The sequence below is a fragment of the Haemaphysalis longicornis genome, unplaced genomic scaffold (assembly GCF_048455015.1).
Source record: "Haemaphysalis longicornis isolate Haplotype H1 unplaced genomic scaffold, Haemaphysalis longicornis Haplotype H1 scaffold_7, whole genome shotgun sequence".
In the NCBI taxonomy this organism is placed as follows: Eukaryota; Metazoa; Arthropoda; class Arachnida; order Ixodida; family Ixodidae; genus Haemaphysalis; species Haemaphysalis longicornis.
In genome coordinates, this window is record NW_027526422.1 from 179,924,439 (window position 1) to 179,942,183 (window position 17,745).

The 17,745-nt window shown below is 49.8% G+C and overlaps 1 protein-coding gene across 1 annotated transcript; it reads right to left on the reverse strand.

Annotated features, from left to right (window-relative positions):
* Nucleotides 1-261: 261 nt before the first annotated feature.
* On the reverse strand, nt 262-17,387 carry LOC144146691 (beta-alanine transporter-like). Its single transcript, XM_077678618.1, has 4 exons — nt 16,938-17,387; nt 13,897-13,974; nt 2,119-2,576; nt 262-271 (listed from the first exon to the last, which is right to left on the reverse strand). The coding sequence occupies exons 1-4, from the start codon at nt 17,385-17,387 to the stop codon at nt 262-264; spliced, it is 996 nt and encodes a 331-aa protein (XP_077534744.1).
* Nucleotides 17,388-17,745: the final 358 nt, after the last annotated feature.

Consider the following 17,745-nt stretch of genomic DNA (forward strand, 5'->3'; position numbering starts at 1 on the left):
TCGTAGCGTACATGCTTTATTGTTGGATTCGTAGTCTTAAATAGTAGTAGTACTAAAGTTCTTCATTGGGAAAGGGAAGGCCGGTTGGCGAGAGGGCGAAATGAAAATAGCACGGAGGTAGGAACAGACATTTATACAATCTTCAAGGGTAATTTAAGCAGCTTCAAATGAAGGATCTAATGGTCCTGTTCGAGTAACTGAGTGGAGTGTAGACCCGGGATAATATTACTCGTGCTAGACCGTTCTCAATGGCAAAAGGGCCTAGTGCGGCCTGGAATTGGGGGTCATGGTACAGGGACTCATCTAGTGAAGCACCATGGGGGACTGCACCTTGGAAGATATAGCGGTCATCTGCGAATGCAGCTTAGGTCCTGGTTAAATGATGTAATTACAAGATAACGATCACTGAACCCGGAGGGAAACGTGAAGGTGAACACTTTCCGGGGTGAATCCAATCGCAAATATGGGGGGGGGGGGTGACAACACCATTGGCAAGAGTCTTGTTCATGAAAAATCCGCCTGGGCATGGTTACGAAGGAACGCCATTTTAAGAAGCCGAAACACCGTATTTTAAGTACAAGACGTCGCAAGAATGGCCATTTAAGAAGCAAAAATACATTTTGACCATTTGAAAGTTGGAATTTTTTGTAGTATTCCTGTTCAATAAAAATCCTGCGCCTTTATTCAGAGACGCAATATCATTTCGAAAACCATGGCTCATTTGCAAATACAGGAATAACAAAATATAACGAGAAATTCAAGTACCTGTTAGTTTGATTGAATTTCTATTACTACCCACCAAGTGTACAATGATGGCAGCCAAGTAAACACAGCGAGACATTTTCTTCTAAGCTTGAGCCGACATTTCTATGGATCGCATGTGCTCACTGTGTTGCGAAACTTTAGAGCGAAGTACTACAAACGTGCCTTTGGATGTGCACATTAAAAAAGCAACATTTAAGGTATAATTATTTTACCGTATTTTTTGCACAACGAAAGTCAGTTAACTCCATGCAATCCCACAACTGACGTACAGATCAGCATTAAATTCTTCATCGTGACTGTACAAATTTGGGAGAATTTGTTTTTGTTCTCCCGTACTGCGGCTGCTGGCTCGCCACACTCTTCGGTGACTTAGCTTCTTTGAGTGATGGGGACTCAGGCTTCAGAGACCTTGCCCTGGGCTTGTCACTGCGTGGTCTAGGCGACCGGATGCGAGTTTTAGTGGACTTCTTTCTCGGAGATAGCGAAGCCTTTATCATCTCCTTTCTCTGCTTCTCGCTCATTTCTTCCGGGGATGCCGCCCGTTTCGTTTTCTCTTTCTTGAAGAAGACGAGTTCCGGCAGCCACTGGACACCAACCGCTGTCAGTAGCACAAGCAAGGCAAAGGCCATGTTGGCGAGAATAGAGGAAGTTCTTCCCGGGTTCAGTTGCGTCACCATTGCTAGAAGCCCTCCCAACCTGCCGATAAAGGCTGAAAAGAAAAAGCCCTTTGCCCGGACCGCAGAGGGGAAGGCTTCCGCAGTGTAGCAATAGTTGACCGTCACGCCCGAGTGGGTGGCTAGCTGAGCGAGCCTTCTCAAGTGGGAAACGACCCAAGGATAGCCCACAAAATTCAGCACGACAAAGAGAGCCCAAAAAACACACAACAGCATCAGGCTCAGCCAAAGGGCATGACGGTAGCCACTCCGCCGCATGTACCAACAAATGGCGCAGTAAAACAATATCTCAAGCACAATATAGGTGGCTTCCTCAAACCATCGTTCTGTACTAGTCGGCATAAATAAAACGTATAAGGCCAGCGTCAATGTAAACCAGGCCAGGGCTGCCGAGAGGGGGCTTCCACTGCTGAAAAGCCAGGATCGTGCAGATGTTTTCGACGATGAAGGCGGCGTAGAAGCAGCCTCTTCGTCTGCCTTCATCTGGGCTTTCAGTGCTCTGAACGTCACTTTAGCACTCACCAGGTTCGTGCCATTCATCCTGGCCGTTCTGAGAATATTCTGTTCAGCTTGTTGAGTCATCCCTGAGGCAAGCAGCCAAATAGGAGACTCCTGAATCAGCGAACTCAACACGGCCAGTAAAACAGTGGGCGCGACAAGGAATATGTGGGCCAGATACCAGGAAGGTTGCAGCCATGATACGACGTGGACGGCGGGCGGCATTAGGGTAAGTCCGACGGCTGAGCTGACGAAGGCGAGGATGGCACGGTGCTCGTTGTCAGTCACCTCATAGAGCAAGATGAACAGCAGGGCAAAGGCCGCATAGGAAGTGGCCGAGATGACAAGTCGCGCCGTCAAAAACATGAAGAAGGAGTTCGCTATAGCTGAGACGATGCTCGCGAACGAGAACACCCATAGCAGCGCTATGATGACGGGCCTCCTGCCAAAGCGGTCAGCCATCGCTCCGGCGACTGGCGCGGAGAAAACTGGGCCGACCATGTAGAGAAAAAAGGAAAACTGGTAGAGCCATTGACGGTCGCACACCAGGTTCCACATGCCGACTATACTGTCGGGGTAGCCTTTGTCGTCATAGTCCCATTCGCGGCAGGGAACTTCATGACGTTCTGCTCCTTCGCCCTGCGTTAGACACAGAAAAAGCCTTGAATTTAGAATTCTTGAATTTCCCGAGCAACAAAAAAGGACAAAAGCAAGACGGCACACCCAGGTACAGAAGTCTTAACTAAGTTTATTGCTGTTGCGGCTGGTATACAAATACGGTAGATGTCATGGCAACCAAACCGTGAAGTTGAAACGCCATATGCAACAACAAACTAATGATACTATCATGACAACACTGACAGCATTCGCTTAGAAATCGACATATTGTCGTATTACTTGGCCTTATAACCTACAGAAGGAACGCTTAGACAGTTTTATTCTTTATTTTAGATAACACTGGATCCAAATAAGGTACAACGCAGCCGAGAGATTATTGGATAATTTATGCAGATTACTGAACGACCGATGTGGCCCTCACCGTAGGACGCCGATCATCAAGCGGTAAAAATGACCTCCGAAGACAACGGTAACGTTTCGGCGCCGTTGCTGCGTTATTGGCCAGTACAGTTAAACTGTGGCTCCTAGTGGCGGCTGCAGACAAGACGCGACACAGACCCTCCTCCCGCCTAGGCCTTATATACGAAGGTAGATTACTTTGACACATGAAGGTCCTTTTTTTCCTCAAATACCGCACACATACCACCTGTAACAATACCGTTGTCTATTACATCCAGGGAGTCTTAAAATTTCAAAACTCGCTATACTCTCCAGCAGACACGTTGGCTACCGACCCCCAGGACCATGTGAGTTAAATTCGAACCGCCAAACAAGTTTTTACCGCAATCGTAGTTGGCCCGACTTTTGGAATCGGCGTAGCCCTGTTTAAAGTCTCGCATATTTGGTGTTGTCATTTATCTTCCGCGAAGGTTAATGCGCAACAGTGGGGCGGGCAACTCGGAGCTGCGGCAGCCGAGCCCCGCGCTTTGCCTGACTTCACAGTTTAAAGATTTAACGTCGTGAACTCGTGCCCGCACCTCAACATACATGAAGTATGATGTTGCTTGCCTTGTGGTAAGGCTGCATTTGAAGGTTTCCTAATGTTAGGCGTCATCACAGGATACTAGGGCTAACGTTATGCCTTTTTGTCTACCTTCCCGAAGTGTACTCTTTTGAAATGGTTTTGATTTGTACGGAACCTTTTTCCAGCTTGGAGTACATGACGACGTTGTAAGACCTCCACGCCAACGTTAGGACTGTGCTACGGCGTGCTCTTACATACCCATGTATTTGCATGCACCGACGGTGGGATGTGGAATATTGGTTTACACCAGGAATGCGTGCATCTTTAGCACGTATTTGTGCACACGCTGCTGGTGTCAGAATTTCGGAGTTTTCACACCGAGATTGGAATTACTCCGGATTCATTCTATCATTTCGAGATGCTGCAATGGAATGAGAATTCAATGAGAACAACGCTTGAAGTAATGATGGATTGATATTGAAATTAATCCCATTTTGGTAATGGGAATGGAATGGGGATTTTCAGACGACGTGGTTACCATGACTGGCACCTTCCGGTTACTTATTTAGTCTTTGGCACGTTGCGCTGCTGAGCACAAGGTCGCGGATTCGATTCCCGGCCGCGGCGGCCGCTTTTCTGATGGAGGCGAAAAGCAAAAACGCTCGTGTGTACGAGATTTCGGCGCACTATAAAGATCCCCAGGTGGTCAAAATAAATCCGGAGCCCTCCACTACGGCGCGACTCATCGCCTGCGTTGCGTCGGCGCGTTAAACCCTACAATCATCATCATTTAGTCTTTGGCAGCGACAGCAGCGCTACATTTCAAAGGGAGCACAGGTGACGGAAATATGAACGCATACGCAGCATTTTCAGTGACCGGGCATCACGGTTAGCGGGTGTGAAAGAGAACTTGGAGAGGCACAAGTGTGTCATGCGCGCATTCTTGCATAAAACACGACGCTGTACACACCACATAAGGGGAAGTCGCTGTCAGTCCTTTCGAGTGGAAGCATTAAGACCAGATTTCTTCAGAGGTCTAAGGTTGCATTTCAGAAGCTTGTTCATACTCCAAAATAGAAACGATGTTTTTCAAGGTTTTACTTCGCTCCACTACATCTTTTTTTTATCCGTCTTACGCTTTGAACTGTACAAAACGTGTGCTATTCCTTACAGTGTCTCAAACGCATGCAGTCATGTCGGCGCGAAAATGAACAGGGGCTCCAATACACCTTTTTTTGCATTCTTGTTAACACTTTGTACTGTACAAAACAGGGAGCTATTCCTCACAGTGTCTCCAACGCATGCAGTTAAGTGGGTGCGAAAAGGACCAGGTGCTCCAACACACCTTTTTTGCATCCTTGTTAACACTTTGTACTGTACAAAACAGTGTGCTATACCTTACAGTGTCCCCAACGCATGCACTTAAGTTGGTGCGAAAAGGAACCGGGGCTACAATACATCTTTTTCCATTTTTGTTAACACTTTCTACTGTACAAGACAGCGCGCTATATCTTACAGTGGCTCCCATTCATGCAGTTAAGTGGGCACGAAAAGATACAGGGGTATTGGAAGCCGTGTTGAAGCTATAGCAGAAGAAATACGTTCGAAGTTACTGATTTCTGGAGCAGGAATTCTTCCATATTTTATATTTTTCCCTCTGGCTTCCCTCGGTATTTTTGTACAACGCTCTCAATACATTGACCCATCTGATGTACATACTGCATAAAACTGGTTCGTTGCGTCAGATCCACTGAATTCTCGTTTTGACTTATTTTCCAGCTTCCCACATTGTGCAACAGCCGATTTTTATTATTCCGCTTCGGTAACTAACAAAAAGTGCCAAGTCGCTGGACCTACAATCACTGCCCTGTGAGGAAATATTTGTATACGTTGTGAGCAAATGTAGCACCACGACTGGTTTGAAAACGATTTACTGAAACTTTGCAGGTTGCCGTAGCAGATGCCGATGCAACAGTCGCTGGGGCGTACTGCGTCCTCGCAGTAGACCTCTTGCTGCCCATGAGGATACACCTCCAGCTAATGAACACGATATTTTTCCCCTTAGGCGTGTATCGTCACGTCTGGCCGGTGGCGCTTTTAGGTTTCGGCTCTTCGTGCTTTGGCAGGCTCTTCGAAGCAAAACTTTCTCTGTTAAACTGTCCGTGGCGCCCAAGGCAGGAGGGCGTCTACGTCGTAGGCGCCGTATGCCCAGATCACCAGGCGGAGAAAAGCGTCCAGAAGGAGGGGTGAGAAAGACAAACCCTGCGCTTCTCGAGCCGCGGTGATTCACACCACATGCTGATACTGTGAAAGCTTGCAGCTAGCAATATAAAGAGTCCGCGCATGAAACATGGAACAACGAGCCTGCTTGGTGTTCTCCTCACACCGTCCGTGGCCGGTACGCAACGCAGACCGTTGTGACTTGCAAGCTGACCTCAAAGGCATCTCCCTGCAATACGGCTTCAACCTGTGGAGCCTTGGTCCGTCGGCTGAAGCTTGGCCCTGGGGCTCCAGAAACAGCAAACGTTGTGACTTGAAAGCTAACCTGGTAGGCATCTCCTGGGAATACGGCTTCAATCTGTGGACCCTTTCTCCGTCTGTGGCAGCTGGACCCTGGAGCTCCAGCAAGGGCATATAATGTTGAATTGTTAGAAACGCCGATGCTCCCTGCTTGACCACCACCCCATATAGACCATGAGATAAAGAAAATCACAAGCAAGTCAGAAAAAACAAAATTGTGGGTGATGACCTTTGCGTTCCCAGCACCCTCCCGCAAGCGTAAGCACGGAGCTTCGGATGTGTTACTGAGCTTTCTAACTCCAGGCTCTTCTATAGCAGTGGGCAGCTGAGATATACAATTACGTTAGATATTATGTACAAGAATACAGACTACACAGCTACCAAAATGCGTCTCTTCTCACACTTCCGGCTCTAGCAATGGCCTTGATAACGAGTGGTTTAACGGCTCTCAGCAGTAAGGACAGGAAATTTGTTCTTTGTTTGGCTGCAGTGTTTCTTTGCACGTGGCCTTCGGGCATGGGTACAAACAGACATGATTACTGAAGCCTTAGTCGTCAGCGTGAAAGTTCGGGCATTGCCATTATATATGACGTCCCAAGCACTCAATGAGAACAACGACTGCAGAACAGGAAGGAACGAGCTCATCACGTGTGCCTCAGTCATCACACCAAGCCCGGAGGAAGCTTAAGAAATAGCAATTGCAGTTGCGTTGACCCAACCAAAAGCGACGAAAATAGTCACGTACTCCCAACAAGCGTATAGGAATTTCAGGAAAGGATGGGTTTCTGATAAGGCAGTGAGAATCCGCCAAAAAAGTACCACCAAGTCACAAAATAGAGCTAATATGGGTGCAGCTCACTCTTCGGTGGAGGGCAATGAATTTGCCCACCAACAGGCCCGACAACTAATCAGCCGGGCAGAGGGGCAGCAACCGCGACCCATAACGAGCTACAAGGACATAGTCAGTCACTATAAATACGGGAGGGCGCGATATCCTAAACCGCAGCATTCTCTAAACAGAACGCAGAAAGTCATATTGTCACGTAGCCAAAGACCACGCAGCTGTCTTGAAGAAAAGCATGTTTATTGGAGCGAACTTGTGCTCCCCTAACAACTCAAAGAATACACAGGTGGCGAAAAAGCAGTCAACAAAGTGACGTGCCTGTACTGGTGTCGGCCATTGGAATGCCGCGGCATCTACTCAGCGGGAATTTATCACTCGGCGCGAGGCTTTCTGGAATAGTCGAATTGTTTCCAGAACACTGTAGATCAACGACGATTATTCTACGCTGTTCACGTTAGTTCGGAACGCTCGCCCTATCAGAAGAGATAACACATGCGGCACAGAAAGAAAGAACGGAACACGAGCCTCCCTTGGCACACACAACACCGATAACATAGACGGCGGAGGCGGGTGGCAAAAGCAAAACACAAATAAACAAACCCAACGGATGGTTCGCGACATTACCCCCTTCTAAGAGTGCATCGACCCGATGCTAACGCAAGCGACAGTCCGAACAAATACAAAAATAGAAGTCCGTCATCGTACGTAGAAAGGTTTTAAGCGAACCACGTGGACGACTTCGGGCCGCGTGCGTCGTCGTTACGTTCCGGAATCCCCATAAGGAATAACCGCGTAGGAAAGGTAGCCAACACGTGGTAGAATCCGGTAGGGTCCGAAATACCGTCGTATACGTTTATCACTGAGTCCACGTGGAAGGATGGGAGTCCAAACCCACATACGATCCCCTGTGTGGTACTCAGCGTCCCAGCGTCGGAGGTTATAGCGTCTCGCATCGGACCAGCTGCTGGTCCGTTGTGCGAACTCGAGCTAGCTGGCGGGACTCCTCCGCACGCTGAAGGTATCCTTGGACGTCAGCTTTGAGGTCGTCTTCATCCCCGTGGGGATGTGGGTCATCAAGCATCGTAGTCGGCCAACTTCCGAAGACAAGCTCGAACGGTGTCATCTCTGTGGTTTCCTGGGTAGCCGTGTTGTACGCAACGTGACGTACGGTAGTACTTCGTCCCAAGTCTTATGTTCAACGTCGACGTACATAGACAGCAGATCCGCGATCGTCTTGTTCAGACCTTCCGTCAGTCCGTTCGTTTGGAGATGGTACGCCGTCGTTCTTCTGTGATCTGTGTTGCTGTAGCGCAAGATTCCTTGCATAAGCTCCGCAGTGAAGGCCGTTCCGCGGTCCGTGATTGGGACTTCAGGGGCTCCATGTCGCAGCACAATTTGGTTTATGAAGAACTTGACGACTTCTTGTGCAGTCCTTCTCGGAAGAGCGGCGGTCTTTGCGTAGCGCGTCATGTAGTCTGTCTCTACGACAATCCACTTGTTCTGTGATCGTGACGTAGGGAACGGGCCTAAAAGGTCCATTCCAATCTGTTGAAATGGCGTCGACGGGACGGCGATCGGTTTCAGTAGTCCGGCGGGTGGTGTTGTCCGCGGCGTTTTTCGTTGCTGGCAGCCACGGCAACTCCGAACGTAGTGGGCGACGTCGGATGTAAGGCTTGGCCAGAAGTACTTCGACTTGATTTTTCCAATAGTGTGAGCTGTTCGATGTCCGGAAGACGGGTCGTCTTGGCACGTTTCCAACATTTCGACACGAAGGTCTGCGGAAAGAAAAGTAGATCATTCGTTCTCGTTCCGGGGCTGAAATTCTTCTTCACGAGGACGGTGTTTTTGAGGCTGAATGCTAATAAGTTCCGCTTGAGCCTCCTCGGCACAGCGACGTTGCGTCCTTCGAGGTAGTCCATCATGACGCGCAGGTCGGGGTCGGCACGCTACTGGGTGGCTAGGTCGCTCTGTGTCACGACTCCGAAGAACGCGCTGTCTTCATCGGTGTCTTGTGGTGGTGGGTCGATAGCGGCGCGGGACAGGCAGTCGGCGTCGGGGTGTTTCCTGCCGGATTTGTAGACTATTGTAACGTTGAACTCTTGCAGGCCCACGCTCCGCCGCCCAAGACGTCCAGAGGTGTCCTTCAAATTGGCGAGCCAACACAGCGCATGGTGGTGTCCCAACCTTGAACGGTCTGCAATACACTTGTGTATGAGCGAATTTTTGAAATGGCCAGGCACTCTTTTCCGGAGGCAGAGTAGTTTTTTCCTCCTTCGGCAGACCACGGCTTGCATAGGCAATTACCTTTTCACAACCGCTTTGCTTTCGGACGAGGACGGCACCCAAACCTATATCGCTGGCGTCCGTGTGCATTCCCGTATCGGTGTTTTCGTCGCTATGGCTGATGTTTTCGCCAGGTCAGGCAGGACTCCCGCGGCTTTGGCGACGTGTAACAAAAACTTGAGCTCCTCGTAAGCGAAGCGGCACTTCCCGGGCTTCAGCGTTACCCCCACGAGCGAATTGCCTCGAGTACAGACTCTAACCTTGCAAGGTGTTCATCGAAAGTCCGGGCGAATACAACAACGTCGTCAAGGTATACGAGGCAGGTGTGCCACTTCAGGCCAGCTAGCACAGTATCCATAACTCTTTGAAACTGTGCGGGCGCCGTGCACAGCCCAAACAGCATCACCTTGAACTCGTATAGACCATCCGGGGTTATAAATGCAGTCTTCTCTCGGTCATTCTCATCCACTTCAATTTGCCAGTGTTTGGTCTTCAGATCCATCGACGAGAAGTACTTCGCGTGGCAGAGGTGGTCGAGGGCGTCGTCGATTCATGGCAGGGGGTACAAGTCCTTTGTGGTGATTTTGTTCAGTCGCCGGTAGTCAACGCAGAACCTTAAAGTGCCGTCTTTTTTCTTCACGAGTACGACCGGCGCAGCCCACGGACTTTTCGATGGCTGTATTATGTCGTCGCTGAGCATGTCGTCAACTTGAGTCCGCATGGCTTCGCGCTCGTGTGAAGAGACGCGGTACGGTGACTGCCGGGTAGGGCGGTCTCCATCTTCGCTTATTATCCGGTGCTTCGCCAGAGGTGTCTGACGTAACTTTGAGTCCGACGACAAACACTCGCTGTAGCGATGAAGCAAAGCCAATAACTTGTTCTTTTCTTCTTGCGGTAGCGACGGATTTACGTCAAAAGGATGCGGAAACTTGAAGGTATCTTGGCGTGATCATTCAAATTCGGCGACTGCGATCACGTCACTTGCTTGTTGAGTTTCTTCCAGGAACGCAATTGCAGCGCCGTCGTTTAAATGCTGGTATTCCTCGGTGAAATTGGTGACCACAACGTGGGATCTGCGTTGCTTACACCGCACAATGCTTCTTGCGACAGACACACCGCGGTCGAGAAGCAACCTTTGGTCACTCTACACGATAGCGTCGACGTCAGGAGCAGCACCTTCACAGTAGACGGTGATCAGCAAGCTTGCGCTGGGTGGCAGGGTGACATGATCATCGGCGATCCTTGCAGTTGCACGGTGTTCGGTTACGGCGTCATGGAGTGATCGGAGGGAAATGTTATGGACTTGGCCTGTACATCAATTATTGCACCGTTGTCCGTCAAAAAGTCCCTTCCGAGAATTACGTCGCGGGAACACTTAGGCAAGGTAACGAACGCGGTGGGGTACGTCGTGCCGTCTATGGTGACGCGGGATGTGCGCGTTCCACTTGGCGTCACGAGGTGACCTCCTGTGTGCGTGTGGGCGGACGGTCCCATCTGGTCATAATTTTCTTCAGCTTAGACGCAAATGGTCCGCTCATTACTGAGTAGTCGGCTCCTGTGTCTGCGAGGGCGACTAGATTAGAGCCGTCGATGGACACCTTGACTTCGAATGCCACCTTCCCCGAATTCCGGGTGCGTCGGGGCATCGCATCTCGGTTTGTGCGTGTTGACGGTCGGGCACTGCGCGTCGTCGGCGTCTCTTCATCGGCAGTCTCGGTCATGTCGGGTACGCGTCGCGCCGTGTAGCTGTCGTCATGTTCGGGAGTCTCGTCAGGGTTAGGTCGGGTCGTTGGGATGAGGGCATGTCGTGAATCAGTGTCTTCGGCGCGTCCTTGCGTCGTTGGAGAGTTTCGGGTTTTTCGCCGTTGAGCAACTTCCCCTCTAGAAGCTGCTTCTTTTAGCTTCCCCCACGTTGGCTGGGGGACCTTCCACGGGTGAAGTGAGCATTGCTACGGCGATTGGCACGGGTAGGGCGACGGCGAGCGGTTGAAACGGGCAGGGCCACGGCTTGTTTGAGAGAAATACTTGTCGATCTCACGTGGACGTTGGCCAGGGAGAGGGCGAGGTGCGTCGACGGAGAATCCTCGCAAACCTAGCTTCTTGTAATGGCAGTGGCGGTAGATGTGGTCGGCCTCTTCGCAGTGGTAACACAGCGACCTATTATCGGGCGTTCGCCACACCTCGGTCTTCCTTGGCGCCTGGTGTCGGGTTACAGGGGGTCGGGGGGGTGACACTGAACGGCGGTACGGCGGGGCCTCTTGATGACGTGTTGTATCAGGGCGGGGTCGACGAACAGCAGCGGAGTAGGTCAGAGCCTCTGGCTCGCGGGGTGCTTCAGATGGCATAGAAGTTCCCGAAGCGTGCTGTGCTTCTTCCCGTATCACGTCAGTCAGGGAAGCGACTTGAGGTTATGGCATCGTCGCCGTTAAAAGTTTCCGCAGCTCCTCCCTCGCCACTGCACGGAGGGTGTCGCGTAGTGAGTCCGAGTTAATAGCGCCGGCACCAGTCGTCTCCGAAACCCGCGCATTAATTGGACGGTGGTACTTCCTCGTTCGGATTTCGAGAGTCTTCTCCATCACAGTGGCCTCAGACGTGAAATCGGACACGGTCTTGGGGGGTTGCGAACAAGGCACGCGAAGAGCTCTTGCTTCACACCTCGCATCAGAAACCGTAGTTTTTTTTAAATGCGGAGCATTTCTTAGGCTCGCCTTGTCCTGCGTCGTTGATGGCAGCGCCGTCCACACGCTCACTGCGCATGCGCAACTCTCCACCTTACATGCACCCACAGCTCCGCGATACTACACTATAAAAAAGAGAAATAGTTAGCGGCGCCCGGTTTCGATCCCACGACTCTCTGGCCGCAACGGGAGGTACGCGGTGCTCTTCCCACTACGCTACAAGTCCGGGACAGGAGCAAGTGCTACGAACGCGCCTTATGTCCTTCACTCATTCAACCTACGTCAAGAAGCTACTGATACGACGAAGGCACGCGAAGCTGAACGAAGCTGAACTGAACTGAAACTTTAGAGGGGGATGCTGAATTTCCCGTGGAAATGCTGTGGCGGGAAGCGCCACGCGCCTTGCAGCTCAACCAGCCCCGTCCGCAGCGCCTCTGTTGCTGATTGTGGCAGGATACCCCTAGAGATTGGCCAATCAAAGAATCCATCACGAGATAGGTTCGCGTCCAACCACCGTCGTCATCTTCCCGTAGGGGAACCGCCGAAGAAGAAGAACGAGAAGACAAAGCTGCGAAGAAGAGGGCGTGTACATTGCTCTCAGCCGGTGCACCAATGTCAATAACCTTTAGCTCAACAAAGCTGACGGAGACTACCGATTCTACCACAGAGACAACATCGACAAGAACATGATGGACGAGTTTCGGCGCCTCGAGAACCACCGCCTACTCACCGTAACACAACAGCACTTGCGTGCCTTTGCCACCGGTGTGGACCCGGACGCGGAATTCCCTCTGGCGCTAGTAAAAACCAGATCACTCAACATAACGGCAACACAATGGAACCACACGGAGCCGCCACGATGCTTCGCATCCTCATCAGGGTTCCCCACGGGAAGATGTTGTAATTTTTTTTCCTCCGTCATTCCTGGGTCGGCACGGTGAAAAAGTCGCTTCATCTCCTCGACGAAACTCATGACCCCTTCGTAGGGGTGCTGCGTTAGAGTTTCCAGCAAAAGCGCTGCGCGTTCTTTTGTGACAACGGTAGTAAACATCTTCAGGAACTCGCTTTTGAACTGAGCCCAGTTGGTCAAGGAACTCTCGTGGTCCTCGAACCTAGCGCAAGCTGAATCTTCCAAGTAAAAAAAAACATGCCGGAACGTTTCTGCGTCGTCCCACCTGTTGAAGATCCGGACGCGCTCCAGTTCCTCCAACCATTCTTCTGGCTCTTCTCCGGGGGCTCCTCGAAAGGGTGGGCGTTCCCCTGTGGGGGTTCACGACGGTTGGTGATGTTGCTTCTTGCACCATGGTGGTATGTGCAGCGGTGGTTCTTTTGGGTCCGTCTGGCAGGAGACCAAACTCCTGCGGGAAGCCTTGCAGTCGGCGGCTGGCTCTAGTTTGACTGGCTTGGAGGCTTCCAGAGGTTGTTAGTAGCATACATGGTGCGTACCCAGCACCTCCACTAGATGTCACGTAGCCAAAGACGACGCAGCTGTCTTGAATAAAAACAAAACACAAGTTTATTTCAAAGAATACACAGGCGGCGAAACAGCAATCAACAAAGTGACGTGCGTGGACTGGTGGCGGCCATTGGAATGCCGCGGCTTCTGCTCAGCGGGGATTTCTCACTCGGCGCGAGGGTTTCGGGAATAGTCGAATTATAACCAAAACACTGTAGATGACCGAAGAATATTTTATACTGTTTATGTTAGTTCGGAACGCTCTCCCTATCAGAAGAGATAACACATGTGGCACAGAAAGAAAGAACGGAACACACGTCTCCCATGGCACACACAACACCGATAACACAGACCGGCGCAGCCGGGGCGGCAAAAGCAAAAAACAAATAATGAAATCCAATGCATGGTTCGCGGCAATATATAGACAGTTCCAAGCCGGGTAGTTCTCCCACCATTATCTCCTACACAAGTTCTACGCCGATATACGAGAAAGAATCTCCAAACTGCAGACAACTGGGCACACTCCAACACATAATAGGAGTGTGCAATTTTCCAAAGTTCACCCCACCTCCGCTTCCCCTTCCCCTGACACCAACCCCGAGCGATGGGAGACCTTGTTGTTCACCCCTGTCCTGGAAGAACAGATTGCGCTGGTCACCAGAGGCCAGGAGTACCTAGAAACATATGGGGCCCGAGAAGAGGGCACCACCCTGTCAAGCGCCTAAACAGCTCTAGAATGCTCAATAAAGTTTGTTCTCTCCGTTTATTGCTCTCTAGGAAGGTCGTATTTCAAAATGTTGATCAGGTCCTCAAACAAACCGCCAGCCGATATTTATGTTGTCACGGCTACTGTTACACTATGGTTCTGTCACTTTAATTTAGGAAGTCATGTATAGTGTCCTGTATTGAATGGACTGCGCTAAGATAATCCCTGAGCAATATTCTAACCAAATGGAGGTCAACCTGTAACTTGTGGCGGCTTTCCTAGGGTGAATGCAAAACTGTTAACTCTGTTGGTGATGCTGCCTTGCCGTCTCTCGCGAAGGTACAGCAGCATTAGTTCTATATGCTTAAATTCGCGTGTAATCATTCGTGTAAGCATTTAAAGTGCGTGTAGATGTGCGCAAGCTCCGCGCGACATGCCTGTGAGTTAGCCACACAATGCTCATGCTGCTTGAACGACGGTACGCGAAGCAGATAGGAATATTATACGCTATTACGCTGTGCAAAGATACACAAAAAGCAGACATCAACGCCATAGCCGCTTCATCGCACGTCGCGCAAGAACAAACCATTAAAGCATGATAACATGAAAATATACTATGTATATTAAGTAGTGGGACTCCCGTTACCTAATAGGCGAAAAGGAACAGTGTGACATTGACCCGTTCCAAAGCGTACGTTTTCCTAATGGGACCGATGGGGTTCGGTATGGAACCGATGGCCTTCTTTGAAAAAACTAATACAGCTCCCATAGACAGGTTGCTCTGCCGAAAAGCTCCGATACGATCTCTGTCAATACGGGGTGTGTATAAAACCTAGGACCGCAAAAAATATTTCTTTCTCTCTTTGACACCGGGTTTCCATTGCGTGAAAATGGTTTCTTGAAAATCGCGATTAAGGAACGGTTTTAAACAAGACAACACAAGCATCGATCTTGAAGGAACAGTACAGTAGTATACCTTTATCTTATAAACCACGTATCGGTACACATTTAAATTGGTCGTAGATCCGTTTTCTTTGTGCACGAAAAATCGTCACATGGGTTTATTCTTAGCTTGCGATTCGGGTGTTTTGGGTGTTGCATCCAAACGATTCGCTAAGATCGTTTGGAAACACTTTTATCGGACGTTGGAAACACGTTTCACGTTTGTGCTTCTCTAAACTTTCGCTCGGTATGGTTCGTAAATTTTTCCATTAGAAGAGCGATTCTGCGCTGGATATGTATGGAAGCTGCTACCACCTCCCAACTTCGGTGACAAGTGACACATTTTGCTTACTTTTGCAGTTTTCAACGCGTATTGTAAGGTCAGATACATGTTGCATTCTTTGGTAACTCGTTTACAGCACCACGGGGCAGTTTTTACTTTGACGAAATAAAGGTACGGTACTGAATAGACTGTGCGTTCCAGGAGCAGGAATGGAATAACTTTTTTCATTAAGAGAAATTGAAAGAAAGGAAATTGTGAATAGTTCTAATTCCTCAGATGGGAATTGGAATTGAATTCGGAGGCCCATTCCGCAACACTGCTGGGTGTACGACCGGGAATCAACGAAGCAATCAAGCATATATTTCTGTTATTAGCATAGCAATGCCCACAGGCGTCACGCACACAACAGGGGGCGTTTTGCCTCCTACCGACGAAAGCGAAAAGCATGGCAACCTCTCTGCGCGGCAATGTGGTCGAAAAATTACGGAGCTTAAACCTTTTACGCCGTGGCGATATCTTGGGACACGGCCGGACTGGAGCAGCGGCGAACGCGCACTTTCATATGAAAGTGCGCGCCCGCCGCTCCTCAAGCCCGGCCGTTCTTGGGAGTGGTGAAACGCAGACGGCCCCGCTAGGGCGCAGAAGCTGAGGTCGGGACGCAGAAGCACGCAGCTAAACGTTTTTTGCAAACCCCAATTTATGGCACGCGCAACACATTGTGATGCGCTGATCCGTACACACATACAAAAGATGTGTACGCAAACTACGCTGTGGCGCAACGTAATTGTTGATCAAAAAGCTAGAATCATAAAATCGCCCCCAAAACCGCTATTGCCACCTCTTCCCCGGTAGTTGCGAAGATTAGGCACCCGCTCTCTAGACTGGTTGACGTAGCTATCAAGGACAGAAAATACGTTTGCAGGCTTGATCTCGACGTAGATGTTACCGAACGCCCCATGACAAAAGAAATATATTTTATTGTAAGCAATAAGGCCCAAATGATTCCGGTCGCCAGTAAACAAACAAAAGGAGCGAAGTTTAAAGCAACCTGCACGAAATAATTCCTGAAACTGCACAAAATACCGCTTAAAAAGCCTAAAATCTTTCCAGCATTGCAAAACTCTGAGGAGCCTTCAACGTATACATTTGGACGTAATTCTATTGTATTTACAACGAAATTTCTAAATTTATTGTTTTTATGCTAAGCCTATTGAATCTTTCAATTTTTCATGCCGTGATAGTGGCTCCTTATACGATTCAGTTTGACGTGACAAAAAGAATTCCCGTGTTATCTGGAGAACAAGTAGCAAGATACTTAAGCAATTTACCGCGAATTTTCTTTTACAATTTTGTATTGTACAATTTTTTGGGCGCTACATATAGTGGAAGCCGAGGCTCCGCAGCGAAGGTGTTCTCCTGTGACAAAGAAGATTCCAGGGTCGAAATAAACTTGCACCTTGACAGAGAACTGGCTTGTACGTGATGTAGAGATTTGGTATGCTTTGAGTTGAAGCAAAGCTTTACTAACGGTTAGATGAAAACGGTTTTGTTGAAATTTTTGAAAGATAAGGTTGCTTAACGACATTTTAATTCCATGTTAGGGTTGAGGTTGATGTGACATCGGAAAAACTGATCTGAGCAGGACTTGAGGTCAGAGCTCTAGACCTCATTAACCAACATATTGGTATATTGGCTAGCGCCCTCACCTCGACAGGCGGGTCGTAGACAGTGCATCCGCTTAATGTCCCATCCGGCAGTAGAGGGATGGCTACGTTCCTCCAGGCTTCCTGAGACAAATACCGGAGGTAGTCGGGACGCCTGCACCAATGTCCCACGCGCCGACCAATGAGCTGGTAGGCGAGGACGTGAGCGAGTACCATCCAGGCGGACAGCACGAAGGAACAGGCGACGAAAATCTGGTATCGCCCGTGGCCGAGGATGACGTACACGTTGTCCGTCAGGGCCGTTGGGGAGTCCGCCTTGAGGAAACCGGGCAGAACGTTCGCCTCGGCTGAGTCTTCGCCCTGTTCTGCCGGGACGGTATCTTGGGTTCGGGTTGTGCGGGTTGGCGTGGGTGAGCCGGAGGCGGGTGACTCCAGGCGCGAAACTGACGCCTGCATGGCACGCGAAGCTGCTCTAGAAGGCGTAGACGCCATGTCCTCACAGGAAAAGAGGGCCCGAGACAAGCAAGGGTTGGCCTTGAATTCCCGATTCCAGTACTTCTTCGTCGTCTTCTTTTGTCTCTTCTGGTGCACGGACGGCCGCTCGCTGTACTGCCTGTTTAAAATGAGCAAAAAGTCAGCCGCCAATGATGAGGGGGCAGTGAAAAATGAAAATATTACAAAAGGGTGGGTGAAATGCTACTGCCAACCATAACTGAAAGACAATAAACTGAACAACAATAAATTTGGGACGAAATACGCTACCAATAAGACATGGTGTGCTCAGAAATCATCCTCTTCTGCGTAGCAAGATATAGAATTGTGGTTCAGTTTGTAAGGTTTGTATCTATAT

Bases quoted from the DNA above. Each gene is read 5' to 3' on its own strand.
- LOC144146691 (XM_077678618.1), bottom strand. From the start codon at position 17,387: ATGGCGTCTACGCCTTCTAGAGCAGCTTCGCGTGCCATGCAGGCGTCA. The intron at 13,975-16,937 runs GTGAGGGCGCTA...ATATGTTTCTAG, and splicing joins TCTACGACCCGCCTGTCGAG to GTACTCCTGGCCTCTGGTGA. The intron at 2,577-13,896 runs GTTGGTGTCAGG...TGTCTAACGCAG, and splicing joins AAGGTCTCCCATCGCTCGGG to GGCGAAGGAGCAGAACGTCA.